This window comes from Chroicocephalus ridibundus, chromosome 6 (assembly GCF_963924245.1).
Source record: "Chroicocephalus ridibundus chromosome 6, bChrRid1.1, whole genome shotgun sequence".
NCBI classification, from domain to species: Eukaryota; Metazoa; Chordata; class Aves; order Charadriiformes; family Laridae; genus Chroicocephalus; species Chroicocephalus ridibundus.
In genome coordinates this window covers 27,689,774-27,707,718 of record NC_086289.1, presented here as the reverse complement: position 1 = coordinate 27,707,718, position 17,945 = coordinate 27,689,774, and the positions used below count along the sequence as shown (strand labels likewise).

Here is a 17,945-nt window from a genome sequence, read left to right as displayed (position 1 = left end):
ACCAGGGGCATCAAACCACTTTTCCAGTGGTTTCAAACCAACTGGAAATGAAACAGAATAAAAGCACTGGAAAAACAAACTGCTTTGCCTTGACCCAACGTGATGCTGTCAGTTCCAACAAGCAGTTTGTATCAACAGCTCCCCCAGAGGTGGCCAATCCACTGGTGATCTCCCCTTTTGCTGTCTTGTGTTTTGAGCCCTCAAGCTCTGCACGATCCCGTTCACCCTGCAGTCAAAGGAAAGCATTTAGCAGAGAGTGGTTTTGGTTTTTTTTCCCCAATACCTTAAATCGTTGCACTTCTTTTAGCTTCAGAGATTTGGATGTATGCTTTCTGCTGGACAGGACAGATGTCCCACAGAGGGACGAGCCTGCATCCCGAAGGGCAGTGGCTCGGAGCCAGGGCAGCCGTGTCCGCTTTCACCCTCCAAAGCGGGGTCAGTGACAAGAGCCCGAGAGCTTCAGCCGTTCCGGGGACCCCCAGCTCAGGGGGCTGAATGCAGACGCCCTGAGCCCCCCGTCAGCCCCCGCTGGAGGCAGAGCTGCGGCACAAGGGGCACAAACTGGTGATGGTCAGGAAACACCATATACACCTGGAGTTCAGTTTCCCAGTCAACACATGCCTTCACTGGTGGGTTTACTGGAAAGAGGGTGGTGTTAAGGTGTGATTTCAGGTGGGTGGCTCACAGACAGACGAGGGAATGTTGTGCTCTCGCTGCAGGCTGGGGGAGTTACTTTCGGGCTTTAGAGGGAGCGCATCTTCAGGTACCCACATGCCCGGGTAAGGAAAGCACAAGCAGCAGCACGTGTGTTCACAGCACTCTGTGACAACCCGGTGGCCACCATCACGTCCCCCTACCCGTGCCACGCTGCCTGGCCCCACCGCCAGCCCAGCAGCTGGGGAAGAAAAGCCAGCAACGGCCACAACCTCCGCCTAGTGTCACGCCGTGGGGAGCAACACCTGCAGGGCCACCAGCCTGCAGCCCCAGATCCAGCCCTACTTTTGGTGCCGCCGCTGTGAGCACGCTGCTGTGCAGGGAGGGGTGCAGGGGACAGCCCCGTGCTCGGAGAGCAGCCCTTGCACCCTGAGGGAGCTCTGCCGCGCCGGGGCTGGGCACGCTGCCTCCTCACCGGGCACCCCCCTCACTCAGCCAGGCCACGGTCATGGCCAGATCTTCTGGCAGGGGGGTAAACTGCAGCTTCCTTCAGGTTTCCTCCATGGGGTGGAGGGAGCAGACATCTCTGAGCTCACATCAGGAGCCAAGGAAGAGCTCTCGCCGCAGCTCCCCTGCTCTAAACGCCCTGTGGCTTGACATCACCCACTGTGGGCAGAGGAGAGCGGGTGATGGTAAGGGCAAGGAGGGAGGCATCCGAGCCAAAGGGCTATTTTTTCAGGCGGTTTTGGGAAAAGAGCTGCTTGACCTGGTGCGCATACTCCATGCCCTGCAAAGTTGGCCCCCAGCGCTTGATCCCAGGTGCTGCCACAGACCCAACAGTGATCTTAAAGACCTCCCTCGTCAGCCACTGGTAATTAATGCTCGCGGCGCCTGTCGGGGCGGCAATCTGCATTGTTTCCCCGTTGCGCAGGGCCAGCCTATTGTTTGCATACGCCAGCGAGTCCGGGGGCCAAGGGTTAGTGGGTTAACAGCTCCGTAACGTCATGCTGTGCGCAGGGCGGGGGACGTGGGCCGAAGCTCTGCCTTTGGGTGTAACTCCTCGCTGGCCCCCGGCTACAAGCCCCTCATCCCTGCCCAGCCAGCCCGCCTCAGCCCCGCTGCACGCTCCTCCCACCCGCTCCGTGAACCCGGACCCAGAAAAGAATCAGACCGAAAAATGCAAAGCTTGAGCTGCTGCAGTTTAAGCAAAGAAACAATCTTTTAAAAAAACACAGCAAAAGCATTTATAGGATCCTGGCAACATAAGCAAACCTGTGACAGGCCGCGAGGCCGGGGCTGCGTGCTGGCATCCCCCCGTTTTCAATGTACAGAATCACGCAGCTTTCTCCAAGGACACTTTGCACTTTGTTTGGCCTTGGCAACCGTCAAGTTAATAGCAACACTGCTTCCAAAAAAATAAAATCCTAACCAAACGCTGACTTTTGGCAGGGAGAGAAAAAAAAAAAACCAAACCTCTAAGACACTGCATCATTTGGAGCGTGCACTGTTTAGTACTAACGCAAAATTTATTGCTCCGGCAAAGCCTAAACACTAGCAGCTGCCGCCTCCTCCTTGCACTCCTCTGCGTCTCTGAGGACCACCTCGTCTCAGCCGTGCCAGTGGTGGGGTCGGAGCAGCGAGTCCTGGGAGAGCCGTGGGAGCCCAGCCCGGGGCTCGTCCTGGGGACCGGGGTCCCAGCAGAGGCTGGCCTCGCAGCTGCCACCCGTCACCAACAGACTGCCTTCGGCCGGGCTGCGACAGCGCTTCTTATTAGAGACACGCCAGCGACAGGAAAGCCTCCCTGGGGGAAACTGCAGCCATGAGGTAGGAGCGGCAGGGGAGAGAGCGAGCAGCAAAACCACAAGACACTTGCGCCTGCTAAAAATGATTTCCACCTAGTAATTTTAGCAGCTGCTGTGTTCCTCTGCCTACCTTCCTGGATGAATTTTAAGTAGGAGGTGAGTGAAAATGAGAACGGTGACAGAGTTTTTCCCCCCCCAAACCTCTGTATCTGCACATTTTTAACTTCTCCCTGACCCCATCTTAAAGACACAGTCAGTTATTTTCCTCAGTTATGTGGTTTTGGTCCTGGCTGGTAAAAAGAACCGGGAATTCACACCAATGTTTCTCAAGGGTGATTAAAAATAGTGACCCGTCAGAGGAGGCTGGAGCCGTACCAGCACCCCTGGTCCAGCCCTGCATCCCAGCCCTGGCAGCCGGACCTGCCTGCCTCCGACCTCCAGGTCCAGGGTACGGATGCAAAAAGAAACGCAGCTTCCTAATAAATAACAAATGCTGTGAAACCATTGCTCCTTCCCGCCTGGAGAGGGACGGTTTCTCTCCGGCTGGGGTGGACCTCAGCAATGCCCTGCCTCTGTGTGGAGGTGTCCCTGAGGAGCAGCAGCGTGGGATGGCCGCTGTGCCCGTCCCCTCACCCAACACCTGCTTGCAGCTGCGGCGGCCACGTTTGGAGAGAACCGTGGGGAAGGCAACTGGGGAAACCCGCCGCGCGGTTAAGCAGGTGCTCTGCTGAGCCACACACACATCGCAGCACTCGCAGCAAGGGCTGCTGTTTGGTTGGAGGCACGCTGACATTTACACACAAGCCGTAACCTATGTTTTAATCCTCAAAAATACACACATGTGTAGTGAGCATGGGCTCATGTCAAGCAAAGTGCACGGTGTGCCATGAAACCAGGTGAAGAATTGTCCCCTCAGTGGGGACAGGTAGACAGGAGCAGCAGTTTTAGAGCTTGAAGTCCAGTTACCTGCTCATTTATGCTGCTCTTTCCCAGGGCCTTTGGGACCCGGACGTTTTGCTGAGCTCCTGAGAGATGACGAGGTGTGCTGCTGAGTGAGTTTTCCTCCATTCCTCTCAAACTTCATCAGTCCCAACAATGGCTGAATTTTAAGTTTGCATTCACTTAACCAGCTAATAAATAACAAGAAATTCAGGGTCAACATTAACCTCTGATATGGTTGTACTGAAGTCAAGTCAAAAACACCAGTACATTATATTTCCAGCTATGTCCCAGGACATCATCTTCACCACTGACAGAGCAGGCAGCAGGGACTGACAACCTTATGCAGCGAGATCCCTTCTGCAGCCATTTACACATGGCATCTGAAGTCAAACAAGCTTGTCCTCACTCAGATCCCCTGCAAGAGAACCATGTCATACAGGCTCCTGCCACGGTGAGCTCTCCTGCCTCACATGATTGTCTCCAAGTCCCTTCATCTTCCACCATTTATAGCTCACAGTGAAGGTCCTCCTGCATCCCAGCTCTTAAGTCATGCCCTTGCCAGTCCCGGACACCCTTGTCCTCAGCTCTGACAAAAGAAAAACCCACCTCTTTGCTGCTGTTTGCCTCCCAGAGCAGCGAGCCAGCTGCTTCCCCAGGTGCAGCCGTTCCCCAAGCCCACCCCTCCACCACCCCAGGGCATGGTGGGTGACCCTGTGCAGGAGCAGAAGCTCTTTCTCTTGCGGGTTTTGAAAAGAAGAAAAAAACCCACTACTAACCTCCGTCTGTGCCTCTGTCTGCCCTCACCCAGATGGGAAAGCAGTTTTGCTCATTCAAACCAAACTGTGTGCAGTCCCCTCCCATGAGGGTGGAAAACAAGTTCAGGGAGCAAAGCAGGGGCTCCACCAGCCATGGCACGGCCCCGGCGTGGGGCTCCCAGGCCTCGACAGGGAGACCCACACAGCGAAAGAGGTTCCACGGGAGAGGTGCGTGTGGTGTCACAGTGCAGAGGCTCCTTCCTCTTCTACCGTCTGGCGGTTCGCCCATGACTAACATAGGATACAGGCTCTGGGTGGCCGCAGCACCCCATGCAGCATCCCCTGGCAGATGTGGGGATCGCATGGAGGCAGGAGAGCACGGAAAAGGCATATCCAGTGCTGTGCTGGAAAAATCAGAGCAGATAACTTGAGAAGAAACATCAAGGCTCAGGAAAATGGTTGCTGAGGTTCAGTTTTCAGTTTGACAGTGCAACAAATTCATGTTTTGGGCTGTGAAGATTTTGGGTCAAAATTCACCTGTGATCAGCTGGTTCCTACAATGCCTTTAAACAGTCAGACTTGATACAAAAGTCTGCAATTCAAGATTTAAAAGTTTTTCACTTGAAGGCCAATGTCCGTTCAGCCTGGTTACTTCTAAATTGGGTAGAAAGTGTCTGTCCAACTACAAATTCTCAGCTAGCACCAGGGCATCCACATTGTCCTTGAAGTGTCACGTAAAATGATTTGTACTCTAAGTAATTCACTTCTTTGAGGTCCTGATTGCTGATATATTGCTACCAGCAGAGTAAACGGCATTACAAAAGAGAACAGCATTTTGTACCTCAAACCTCTTGACTTCAAAGGATTTAAAATTTATAAACAAAGAGACACAGCCTCAGTCCAGCACCAAAGAAAGCCATTTATGTAAGCAGAAAGTCTGGAACAAATAATTAAAACATGAGACTAAACAAAAACATTTGTGAGTTTGTTGAAACAACTTTGAAATGTAAACTCATTTTTTTCTGCTTATATTTATTTGCACTTTACCTAAGGGTGCCCTCTGAGCCTGTTATTCCTGACTCGTGTTGGGCTTGGCAGTCCCTCAGTGGTGACCACCGCGGAGCTCGCTCTGCGCCTCTTCTCCCAGCACACCCAGGGCTCACCCCCAGGGCAGCCCAGACAGGCCACGCGCCGGGACAACCGCTCTGCTGGCGAGCAAGCTTTTATCTGAAACGGCCAGGTGAAAACCTGCAGTAGCACACCTGCCATCCCTCAGCACTTCTCAAAACCACAACTCCAGAGTGAACACCTTTTTTTCCTTACGTGAGTTGTGCAGGATTTCTAAGTAGTAATACCACACACACACCCCGCAAAAAAAAAAGTTTTGGTGGCTACACTCCATTTTAGCATCTTCTGTCACACCTCAGTGAGCCACAGACCATGACAACGTGCTGGAGCAGCCACGGTTGGGAAAGACATTACTTTACTAATATCTTCTCATGCAGGAGAAGCTGAAGCAGCTTGTGGGGTTTGTACCCAGGAAGACGCCCAACAGCCGCTTTTGGTGCTTCCAGAGTAATTGAACGCATCTCGGCTCGTTTCGGTGTAGCCGAAGGGAAGCTACGGGCCAATTTGTTACGAACACCACTGTAACTCTACCTGCTCCTCACCTGAATTTAGCGGCGCTTTGTCACCCCCAGCCCCTTCAGTGTATTATTAAGGCAAAGGTCCCGCTGAAGGCGTCAGCGCTGGCGTCACGGCGGCCGAGCGCGCGGTGGGCGATCGCCTGGTGCCACCTGGTGGGGAGCGGGACAACGGCGAGTGTCCGCCACCCCCCGGGCGCATCGGGGCTCCCCGAGAGCCCAGCAGCAAGGGCAGGGAGGGAGAGGAAGGCGAAGGGAGCAGGTCATCAGCGCCTGGGACCTGCCAAAGACAGCTGGAGGCAACGATCCGCAAAGGGCTGGGGTCGCTGTGGAAGTTCTCCATCCACAGCCCAGTCCGTGACCAGTCATCAAACTGAACTCGACAATTCCACGCTAACACACCGGGAATGGGATGGAAATAATCATTTCCACGCCACTCATTTGGCGGGGAGATGTGTTCCTTACAACAGAGAAGCAAAGATTTGCCCAAACCCTCTCCTCCACGGCAGGCAGGGGCTGCTGGCACTCAAGGACATCTCGGCCACGGGCCAGTGACCAGCTCTGCGCCAGCACCCGTGCCATGGGGGTAATGAATCACCGGGCAGGGGACAGAAAAATCACCCTATGCTTCAACTTGTCTGGCAGCAATTTTTCACATTTTGAATATACACATGAATAACTTGAGTCACTCTGGGATGGCCCAGCTGCTTTAAAGTGAGCCATGATCTGAATTGCTTTTAGATCAACGCTTTTTACCAGCAGAAGACAAGGGAAGCATATCTATTTACCATCTAAATGTATTTAAAAAATAATTTGGGGCAGTTTCCTATCTCACAGTTGAAATGGATTAACTTTAGAAGTCAAAGTCCTTTTCTGTACGTGACAGAGCTCTGAGGCAAAGTTTATTGTGGTCATAACACGTATCATTTTGCTATGAAGGGGTACAAAATCCCAGAGCAAGGAGGTCACAAGCAAGTGGTGGCACGGGCTAACTCTTCCTGTTCTAGCCCATGATTTTGACAAACCATCAAAGCAAGGCTGCAAAAGGAGAACCCTCTTCTCCTAGTAACTGTCTGTGATACATGAGGGCTAAAAGGAGAGAGACGGGCACGTAGGGTCCTGCAGAAAATTAGACCCCAGCAGACAATTACTTGCAAAAGCCCATCTCTGTGTACTGACCCACGCGCTGCAGTCCTGACTTTAGGCTGCATATGGAAGTGGACAAGCTGCCCAAGACTGAGAGCCCCGGGAGCACAGCTGGCCGGGGCCCGCCACCCAGCGTGCCGAGGTCCTGCAACCCTTCCTGGGGTGTCCTGTGGGGCCACAAACACCTCTTAAAATTAGCTCAGGTATACTCAGTACAAGCTGTAGGTGTGTATTTGCAGTATAGAACACTTTTGCAATGCTGCAAACGTGGAATAGAGCTCTGTGCCTTTTCCCTTTAAATAAAGGGAAGGGGAGGAAGGAAAAAAACAGGAAGAACAGAACCCTAGAAAAATCCATTTTGAGGAAGATACTTTATAGAAGAAAACTTTAAGAGATTGACTTGTTTAGCTTGTCAAAACATTAAGACTCACATTACACTGCCCTAAGCACCCAGGCAGCAAAGGCAGGCTCTTCTGGCAGAGCACAGCACCAAAGCCAGCCCCATTGAGCCACCGCAACCAGTGTTACCAGCCACAGGGATCGCATACGTCTTAAAATATTTATCTTCTAGTCAAGATTGCAAGCCTTGATGGACAATTTTGGCTTTTACATTTCAGAAGTTAGGTCATAAAGGTGTCTGCAAGAGCCACAGGCACATGTAACACATCATTAGAACATGCACAATACTATTACTTATTTAAGGGTTAAACACACAGTTGTGAGAAAATGGCCTGGTTTGTGGCAAAGCAGCTTCCATTGGGCTTTCCAGTCTACAAATACCACTGAGACACACGAAGATGCTAAATTCCTAATGTCATCTCTGATCATGCAGCAAGGAAGAAATTTTTCCTCAGTTGTCCAGCAAAAAGCTGGAAGTACCAACTTTTCAAAAAGGAATTCAGAAATTTAAAAAAAACACCACCCAGTAAATTTACGCTTTCCCCATTATCTCTGCAAACTGATAGAATCAATCAGACAAGAGAAGTCTCAAAACCTGAACCACTATCCATATACTAGACATTTTAGAACCACTAGCACGAGGCAAAGCCTGGCACCATTACCCCATCTCTCTCTTGCTGTATCTGTGAACAACAGCTCAGCTTCCAAATGCCATGGGATCCGACCGTCGCAGAGGGGACAGAGTAGAACAGCCTGAGAAAACGCAGCAGGTTTCAGCTCCTCACACTCCTGCTTTCAAGTAGGTGTGCAAAGTCATATTTAAGAAAGGGACAGACTTTTTTTTTTTTTTTGGTAGAACTGTATTTAATTATTTTTCATATACAAATTAAGAGAACACACACACACACAAAAATCATGGTTCTATCAAATTGAAATAAGCCAAACCAGCACAAATTAACATTTCAAAAATACTACAAAGAAAGATTAAACTGCTATAGTGGAAAGAATAAAAAACTTTTCAATTCTATTTTCTGCAAAATTACACTCTGAATACTACCTCATACACATAAGAATGGAGCCCTCCATGGAAAAAAAAATCCAGTGCAAAATAGTCTTAAACCTACATATTATCCAAATGCAATAGAAATAAATTCACATTTAAAGAGAGACATCCCGGTGTATTCTTCTCTTCAGTAACAAGATTATTGCACAAAACCAGTCAAGTGCTTTGTCCCACAAGCATGAATACTCTACAGCTTTAGTGATTCTCAAAGTGACGTTGTGAGGTTCCAACATTTATTACCGCTCCGGCACTCCACATAAAACATACCGCGTTATACAAACAAAATGTGTTTAGCTGATCAGCTGAATTCTTTCCTTCTCGTGCATCAACCCCAAGAATAACCATTTTGCTACACCAATTAGGCCTTGTGATTCTGTGGTGACCAATTTTAACTTCTGACAATGATGCATAAGAAATCAGAATCCCAGCAATACCCGAGGCAGGCCGACTTCTCGGGACCAACAGGACAAAAAAAGCAATGAAACCCATTTCTCACTCACGCAAGCTCCCTATACTCTGATTATATTCTCAAAGTGCAAAAATAGGCTATGTATTGAGAACCGTGCTGCATTCCACACAGAACCAGGTCTCAGAGCAGAACTGCACTTCAAGTTCACAGCTGCATAATAAAAAAGTCCCATGATCTTTTGGCTAATTTGTGGTCTTATTGCCCAGGTAGAGCTCTAGTAGTAGGCTAAGTCAACCAAAAGCAATTTACTTGACCCAAAAGTCAAATTGCTCCATTGAAGCAGGTAAGTCAGAGTTCAGTTTTAAACAGTGATCTGAGACTACAAAAAAAAATTATTAAGACAGAATTAATTTAAAATAACCCACAACCGCCCATTGATTCTATTGGATCGACTTAAATTGAGACACAGAGAAAATGTCTGACGGTCTTGTTGCAGACAGCCTTGAGAGCACTAGTTAGTATCATTTTTTCAAAGTGATGAGACAAACAACAGAATAGGCATTTATTAGCACCAAAGGAAACATGGTATTTCTCAATTTATACCTAACCCCCAACTATAGAATGCTTAGTTGGCAGCTCCACCACCGATGCTATCACCTGAATCATCCAAATACTAAGAACAGCATCAACGCTGCAGTCAGATACGCTCTGGGTGACCGTAGTACTGCTTTCAAAATGCAGCGGGACTCTACCGAATCAATGTGACAGTGTGACTACCAAGGTAACTCAGTTAAAACGTGTTTCAGTTATTGTTTTATGCTTTTAATCAATATTATTCAATATGGGTATAAAAGTCAGAACAAGTTAAATAGAAAATATGGCTCCATAGGTGCTGCTCACAGGATCAGAAATGTTTATGATTCATTTTTCACAGCATCAAAGTTGTCCTGAATGGTAGGGCAAAAGGCTAGGACAGCTGGCCACAGTCAGTAATGACAATCTTTTTGGTGGGTTTTCCACTCTTGGAACCAAATCGCTCGATTTTTTTCACGACATCCATTCCTTCCTTTACATGCCCGAAAACAACATGTTTTCCATCTAGCCTGTAACACAAAAAAAAAAACAAAGGCAGTTTTACTTAAAACAACATAAAGCCTGAACCAAACCAAGCTCAGTGAAGGGATGCTAGCACGTCTTCATGGCTCTCACCTGCTGATTGACTCTATGGCAAAGGCACAACTGTTCTACAAGTGACATGAAATACCTTTAGCTCTGGACCTTAGGAGCATTCTGAGGGACAGCGACCTTGTTACCCACACAGCCCTTCCTCCCTCAAGTAGCACAAACCAATTTATTTTCCCTTGTGATTCAAGTAATTTGGAAATTGATAAGAAAACAAAACACAAAACAAAACACAAAACCAAACAAAAAACCATCAATCCACGAACAACAAAAAAAGACCCCAAGAAAACGCCAAGCCCTCCAGATCCAGACATCAATTCATCAGGTTAATATGCAGAGCTGAAAACCTACCAGTCAGTTTTTGCTGTGCAAATGAAGAACTGAGATCCATTTGTATTGGGTCCCGCGTTGGCCATTGAAAGAACACCTACAACCACAGCAGTTTATTAGATTGGTGTAAGAAGTGTACAGTGGAGAAGACCATTTTCCTCTGCATGTTTAGACTAAAGACGGGCAGACAGAAGATGTGATGGTCTCACATTGTCTCCAAACGATTTCTAAGGCCAACTTCTTGCCTTTGACTATTCCCCTCCAGCCCAGCGCCTCCCTCCTTTCTGCCTAGCCTCCCTTCTTTCCACAGCAAGAATGTTAGTAATGTTAATTAGTTGTACACATCCTGAATGTGATTGACATCAGGTAACCTCCACTGTGGTTCAACATCAGCAGTAGTTTCCTGTGATGAGGAAGTAACAATCCAAAAAAGACAGACTATAGAATTCAGATGTTCTTATGTATGGCTTTTCCTTTACTTTTTTCTGGATTTAATTTGAGCTTAAAAGGACGTGCCTGTAAATAAGAAATCCCAGATCGCTTTGTTTCCCTTTTGCAGCTACCATCTAAGGAAAAATTGAAGTCTATGACTTATGAAAGAGGAAATAAAAGCAGTAATTTCACCTTTGCAGAATTTCTAAGTAAAATACAAAACTCCCATAGTTTATTTTGCACGGTCCCTTTTATAGTGAGAGCAAGAGCAACGATGTCACCCGTTACAGGCTGACATATCGTACAGCAGTCTCCACAAATAAGCACATGCCAGGGACAACGGATTGTTAAACTTCCTTGATACTTTCATAACTACAAAGTGCCCCACACAGCTAAAAAACCTTTTTTTTTTAAATACATCTTCATAAACAATCATTATAGGTTATAGTCATCAGAAGGTAGAAAGAATATGTTTATTTACCAGGTCCTACGTGCTTAAGTATGAAATTTTCATCTGGAAATCTACTGCCATAAATGGATTTTCCACCGGTTCCATTATGATTTGTAAAGTCACCACCCTGAAACAGAAATGGCTTATTAACTTTACTAGCACACAAGCGTTATTTTACATCAGAATTAATGCTCTTGAAAACATACTCACTTCCTCTCATTAAAAAGTAATAAAATCAACACAATTCCTTCAGGTTAAGAATGATGATTTAAAAACATGTAACTAGATGAAGATACAATCAAGCTGAAAATAAATTTCTGCTCCAGTTCTTGCTGATATTCTCCAACTGACATCCGTAACTCCAACAACCACCTTTCTGTGTTACCAGCCTTGCTCCCAAATGCGGTGCAACAAATGGCAGCAATTTTAAGGAACACCTCAAAGGCCTCAAGACAAAATCACCCAAATTCATTACCATAGGCAAGACCTGAGAACTTTTGTTTGTTTGTTTTCCTTCCTTTCTTTCTCCCAACAGGTTTAAACACTGGTCAGGATCTCCATTATTACTATTTGCTGTTTCTAGGTTTTGTTGTTTAAGTGCTATATCTGAGCTATTTTAAACTTCCCTCAGCTACATGCTGCTTGCTGGGATAGAAGTGGCCACCTGTCTTAGGTTAGACACACAAACAACAACGCACAAACAAAAAACCCCAGCCACAGCAACTCCCAAAGGTGGCTACTAAACACTGCTTCCAGCAATCTGCCACCTCCTCTGCCAGAAGCGACACCACCCACGCCAGCAAAGAGCTCATACCTAACAAGTGTTTCATGTCACGTTCATCTTCCCACTCTCGCCTTGCGTAATCTATTACAGGCGTGTTACAGCTGCTCCTACGCAGTCCTCTGCATATTGCATGCCATGCGGAGGCATCTGAATTGCCGAGTCCTGGGTATGATGACCTCCAATTAGGCTATACCAGTTGCCTGAATCATATTAACACTCCATCTCAACAAGAGGCCTCTACTGTTTTCTCTCGCTTTAAAATATTTGAAACCTATGACAGTATTTCCACTTTGGTAATGACTACCAAGTAGTTCATAAATATTAATTCCCACTTAGGTAATGACTACCAAGTAATTCCTAAATATTAACTCATCATCTCACCCTATCACAGAAATCAGCCACCTAGTATCCTCACTTCAGGTCCCTTTGTGGGGACAAAACAGGGAGGCAAGGAGGACAGACTTACACAGAACTTCAAAAATGAGTGGTAGAACTGAGAGCAGGATTTCTAATTTTCTTATATTTATGTATTTCTGATCGCAGCAAGCTAAACCTTGTCCCTTTGTCAGTATCACAAAACCTTAGTGTCCTTTACAGCACACTTGTCCCCTTTTCTTTTAGTAGAAATGTCCTAGGATTAGGGCCTCTTGTTGTCACAGCTGTACTTTTCGCTTAAAAAAAAAAGTGATAATAGAGGACCACCACAGTCCTAAGTTAATAAATAAAGCACTCTCACTATGACCTTCATCTCAAACTGCTTACAAAGCCATTCTACAACGCGTTGCTGTTGCAATGTAGCTTCTCCTAAGGGAAGAGAGGACCACCAGGAATCACTACAGCACAGAAACCCTGCTCATCTGCCAAGCCAAGTACAAAGGCAGCATTCAAAAAGGCTTTTTCTGTTCTGTTTTTGTTGTTGTTGCTGCAGTTTGCTTAAGAAAAAATTGCTAACGTGCATGGACTTTAATTCAGAATTTTGAAAGATCCATCCTTTAAATCAAAACCCATTTCAGGTGTGTCGTCCCAAAAACCTACCCCAGTCAGCCCTTTGGGTTCCCTTCCATATTAGGGAGATGTTCAGATAAAAAACCCAAACAACTTTTTTCTTTAAAAACACATTCTCTATTGTGAACAGATTATTCTACCAGGAATAAAGAATGGACATGTTGTTTTCTTAGCTCACTTAGAACACAAGGTTGATTGTCATTCTACCCACAAACGCTTCTCCCAAGCAAGTGCCATTTTGCCAAGTGTGCCTCACACTAAAGTACACTGCTATACAAAAGCAGAAAGCCTCACGCCAGGCTTTTTAAGACGGTCTACGCATAATTTACATTTATTTGTACAGAAGATGTGCTAAGCAACAGCAAAAAGATCAGAAATGCAAGTCACATTGTTACACCTTCATTCTGCAGTTAGCAAAGGTTAGAGCAGAGAGACTTGAAATGTCACCACTAGTCTAACTGTTCCTAAAAATATGTAACATACAGATAAATTTAACAGCAAAATTTAAAAACAAAAGAAAACCAAACCAACAACCACAAAACATTACCTGGCACATAAAGGAAGGAATCACTCTGTGAAAAGTGGATCCTTTATACCCAAATCCTTTTTCACCAGTACAGAGAGCTCTAAAGTTTTCTGTGAAAACAAAGCATAAAGTACTATGTTGCCATATGTGATAGATAATATAAACAAACACAACTAGATTAACTATGTCCCAAGTTTATATATTTCAAAAATTTTACAGTCTCTTTAAGGTATTATTATTAGTTGTTTCCATCCTTTAAAAGAACCTCTGTAAAAATGCTAAGGAAGCAAAGTTTGTTTAGCCTCAGAACAGGGTACAAACAACCCTTTTCAATCTCATCTCCCTTTTATCTTGCTGTTATATCTTAATTCCAACTGCCCCACCTCCCCAAACCCACCAATTTGGAGTCAAAGATTTCATTTTCTGATGTTTATGCCTTTGTTCGCTGTAGTAATTGTAAAGATGATGCTTGTTTTTTGTTTTTTTTTAAAGGATGTTCATCTACTGGGAACTGAAAGAAAAGTACAAGTTTTTCAGAACCACTAAGCAAGCAGATGAGGAAGTAAGCATGTGATAAAACATAAAAACTCTGTAACATGAATGCACTGATCAGCTAGTGACAAACCCCTATAAGCTCTCTGGAAACTCTAAGAGACACCATCCCTTTGGTTTATGCTTTCCCATTTGCTTTGGGGCTTGCTTTTAATGAAAACTAATGTGTTTTTAAACATATCGACTCACCACTGATAACCCACACATACGGAGTGTACTGTCTTGGCACTAACTACAAAATGAAACTATTTGGAACAACATTGAATTGTAACTCCTCACTAGCACTGTTCTGACAAAGTTTATACTGTGTCTCTTTATTTAACAAATGGGGATGGAATGTGGAAATGGTTTCCAAAAGGTAACAGAATATTCTTGTTCCTGAAAATCACAATCTAAACCTTAAATATTTAAGTATGAAATTGTCCAGATGCTGTCTTACCTGCTGTCTTTGGAACAACATCAGCTTTCAGCTGTTAAAGAAAAATAAACAAACAAATTAGTAAGTCAGCTTTTTCAACCATGCATAGAAAAACTTCTGCACTGAAGGCCAGTACAACTGAATGCTCTTCTCAAGGCAACAAGCTACCTGAAACCACAAGCCACCCAAAATTCCAAGAACACCTTAAGACTTCCCAAGCATTTGGGTAGTAATTAAAAATATCCCCTCAATCCAACTTTTAGCCAGTTCATGAAGAGCGACTTGAGCAGCGTCTAATGATTTCATTGATCAATAAAGCAATTTAGCAATAACTAAGAAGAATCTTTATGATAAGCCCCTGTCACTGGAAAAAGTGACATAAAAACGGCCGTACCAAGCCAGACCCAGGGTTTTATCTAGCCACATACCCTGTCAGTGGCCAGCAGCAAACACCTAAAAACATTACAGCTGTGGCAAGAAGCTCATGTTCCTTCCCTAGGATGCTCTCCTCAGATGCCTATAATTTGCAGCTGAGTCTAACCACAACTTACGCAATGATACAATACTTTCAGATTTTCTGTAAATTGGGCGCATTAAAAGTCTTTAACATGGAAACGAAATGCTGCCACAGGCGATACAGTAACATTAATGCCATTTTTTATAATACCACCCAGCTATTTACTAAATCTCACTAATGAATAAGGAATCCACGTAGCAATATTTTTACCTATGACTCTCTCAAACGCTACCTCCTGGGAACATGAGAGCTGGCAACGTCCAATTAATTTATATGCTGTCGCTTTCAATGAATAAAAGTGAACTGGGCTCTAGCTTCAAGGAAAACCCTTTTAGAGAGAACTGTTATAAACTACTTTTTAAAAAAGAATTTATGGATACGGACCCAATGTGGGTGCTGGAGGCAGAAGGCCACACCGAATTCCCTCAGCGGGCAGCAATTCGGGGAGCAGCATTCCCTCCGCAGGTGCTGCGGCACGGCCCTCGTTCCTTCCCCTGCACAACGCCTTTACTCAGAGGCACGTGCTCGGCCCTACTAAGGACACCTGGTATCCCACAATTAAAGCCTCGGTGCTTATCGTGCCTTTCGTAAGAGCAGAGCGTACCGCAGCCTTCCTGTTCAGGCCTTCTTTAAATGCCTGAGCGTTTCGCAGACTGAATTTTTAACGATAAATCTGGTTGCCGGCTGGGTGTCGAGCCAGCTGCCAGTTCAAACACAGCCGGGCAAACCTTTCCATGCGCATCGAGCAGGAAGGTCGAGGAGGCAGCACCTCAGAAAACCGAAGACTAAGAATCAAACGATAACCACTCAGGAAATAAAAAGGGGGAAGCTGGCAGTGGCTGGAGCCCCCGCGTCCGCTGCCCCAGGAGCAGGCCAGCCCAGGGCCCGGCCCTCCGCCGACCCCCGGGGCCAGGCTGGGGCTGCGGGCGCCTGGCGGCTGCGGGAACCCTGCTGGCTCCTGCCGGGCGGGCGGCAGGCTGCCCGGGTCGCTCTGCTCTTGCTCGGTATTTCAGCTTTCGCGCTACAGTTCAAAGTCTCCCTCCACTGAGGCTCCCCGCCACAGCAGGGCCCAGCCTCCACCTCAGTGGCCGCAGCCGCCCGCCGGCCCGTCCCGCGGGGATGGCTCCGGGTACCGGCCGCCGTCCCAGCCGTGCGGTGCCGCCACAGACGGCGTCCAGGTGCCCCGCTCCAGCCCCCTGCCCACCCTGCTCGCCCCCAGCCGCCTCACCGCCCTCCCTCCAGGGGAGCACGGCCCCGAGGGCGGCCGTGCAGCGGCTCCAGCAGCCCGGCGAGGGCCGTCCCCCCCCCCACCCCGGGCCCCGCTCCCGCCCGCACCGGCAGCGGCTGCGCCTTCCCCGCCGCCCCGGGAACCGCCCCCCGTCCCTGCGGGCCTGCCCTGACCTTGCCGCTCACCGGCCGCCATGCCCGGGCGCCCCGCCGCCCTCGGCTCTCCGGACACCCTCCGTCGGGCCCCGGCGCCAGGTGAGCTGCCGGCGCCCCCCCGCGCCCCTACCTCCAGCACGACGCGTCCCAGCGGCTGGTTGTCGACGCCCACGTCCAAGTACACCACCGGGTTCGGCGGGTCGGCGCCGGCCGCGCTGCAACCGCGGGCACCGGCCGCCCACATGCCGGCGAGCCCCGGCGGCGGCGGCAGCAGCAGCAGGTCGCCGGGCGGGCGCAGCAGGCGGCGGGCGGCGCTCAGCGCCAGCATGCCGCAGTCGGGCGGGCGGTGGGTCCGACAGACACCGGCACACGCGGGGACACGACGCCGCCGCCTTTTATGGGCTCCGCCGCGGCGCCACAGCGCCCCCTGGCGGCGGCGGGCGGCGCGCAGGGCAAGATGGCGGCGGGGGCGCTGAGGGACAGCGCGGGGAGAGCCCCGGGGCGGCGCGGCTGTCCTTGCCCGCCGGCTGCCGGCTCCGGGCGGGCTCAGCCGCAGGGCGCCGGGAGGGAGGGACAGCGGGCCGCTGCGAGCGTCAGCTGCCCTCAGGGCTACCGAGTGGGACCTGCACCATCTTCCACACACCCACCACTATCTGGTGTCGGCTTGGGGCTTTTTATTTGATTTTCATTGTGTTTTTTTTTTTTTCTCCCCCCCTCCCATTTCCACACAGCCCCTTGCACCCCAGGGATTAACAGTGGACGGGAAGTTTGTAAAGATGTCGTAATTCCAGGCGAGGCCTTGGGCCCTGTCCCTCAGGCCCCAGGGCAGCGCGGCGGCGGGAGAGGCCGGGTGCCGCCATCAGGCGTGTGGGTGAGTGGGTGCTGCGGGGAAGGGGGGGTCACGGGCCGCCCCGGCCGCGTTACTCACCCACAGCACCCAGGGAGCGAGGTCATTAACACATGGCGAAACAGACGGGAGCACCTGAGCACCAACTGGCAGTGTCACCCTGGCGTCACAGACCCCCGGCAGGGCCCATTACATCGTTATGTAAATGGCTTATAAAGGTAAATAGTGTTCATGCTCTATATGAAAATAACAAGTTTTATCATTTAGTTTTCCCAACGTAGCAGCTCAGATCAAAATACTTTGGATATACTTTAGTCATATCGAGATATTATTTTGAAATCCACTACAGTTACCATCCTTCTGTATAATAACTTTCAAAAATTTTTCAAATTCCTTAATACCACAAAATGTTTTTGGATTTGGTCCTGGTCTGTGAGGTCGAAGAAAGCTCTTCTATCAGCATAGCGGCAGCAAGACAACTCTCATAAGCCAGTATACATTCTCTCTATTAAAAAACAACCCCGTTGAGGTATTTTACAACCTGCATACATTTAATTTCATTTCATCAAAATAATTAACAGCGCAGTTCCACACTGCTAGCTCAACCACAGCCTACCATGGGTGTATCAGCACTTCTCCAGCCAGCAGCTGTATCACTAATGCAAGCCCACTGGTATGAGAGACCAACTTTTTTCATTGCAAACA

General features: G+C 48.2%; 1 protein-coding gene across 2 annotated transcripts; it reads right to left on the bottom strand.

Annotated features, from left to right (window-relative positions):
• Positions 1-8,191: 8,191 nt before the first annotated feature.
• Positions 8,192-16,833, bottom strand: PPIF (peptidylprolyl isomerase F). Of its 2 annotated transcripts, none has more exons than XM_063339631.1 (6): positions 16,524-16,833; positions 14,515-14,545; positions 13,545-13,633; positions 11,239-11,335; positions 10,347-10,422; positions 8,192-9,916 (listed from the first exon to the last, which is right to left on the bottom strand). In XM_063339631.1, the coding sequence occupies exons 1-6, from the start codon at positions 16,719-16,721 to the stop codon at positions 9,781-9,783; spliced, it is 627 nt and encodes a 208-aa protein (XP_063195701.1). In that variant the 5' UTR covers positions 16,722-16,833; the 3' UTR covers positions 8,192-9,780. The 2 variants fall into 2 exon arrangements, with proteins under 2 accessions (XP_063195701.1, XP_063195702.1); XM_063339632.1 differs by lacking the exon at positions 16,524-16,833 and adding an exon at positions 16,412-16,506.
• Positions 16,834-17,945: the final 1,112 nt, after the last annotated feature.

What these genes read in the sequence shown, in the direction of transcription:
- PPIF (XM_063339631.1), bottom strand. Translation starts at nt 16,721, where the DNA reads ATGCTGGCGCTGAGCGCCGCCCGCCGCCTGCTGCGCCCGCCCGGCGAC. An exon ending in TGGGACGCGTCGTGCTGGAG is followed by an intron (nt 14,546 to 16,523) that starts GTAGGGGCGCGG and finishes TTTCTTTAACAG; the next exon opens with CTGAAAGCTGATGTTGTTCC. An exon ending in TGCACAGCAAAAACTGACTG is followed by an intron (nt 9,917 to 10,346) that starts GTAGGTTTTCAG and finishes TTTGTGTTACAG; the next exon opens with GCTAGATGGAAAACATGTTG.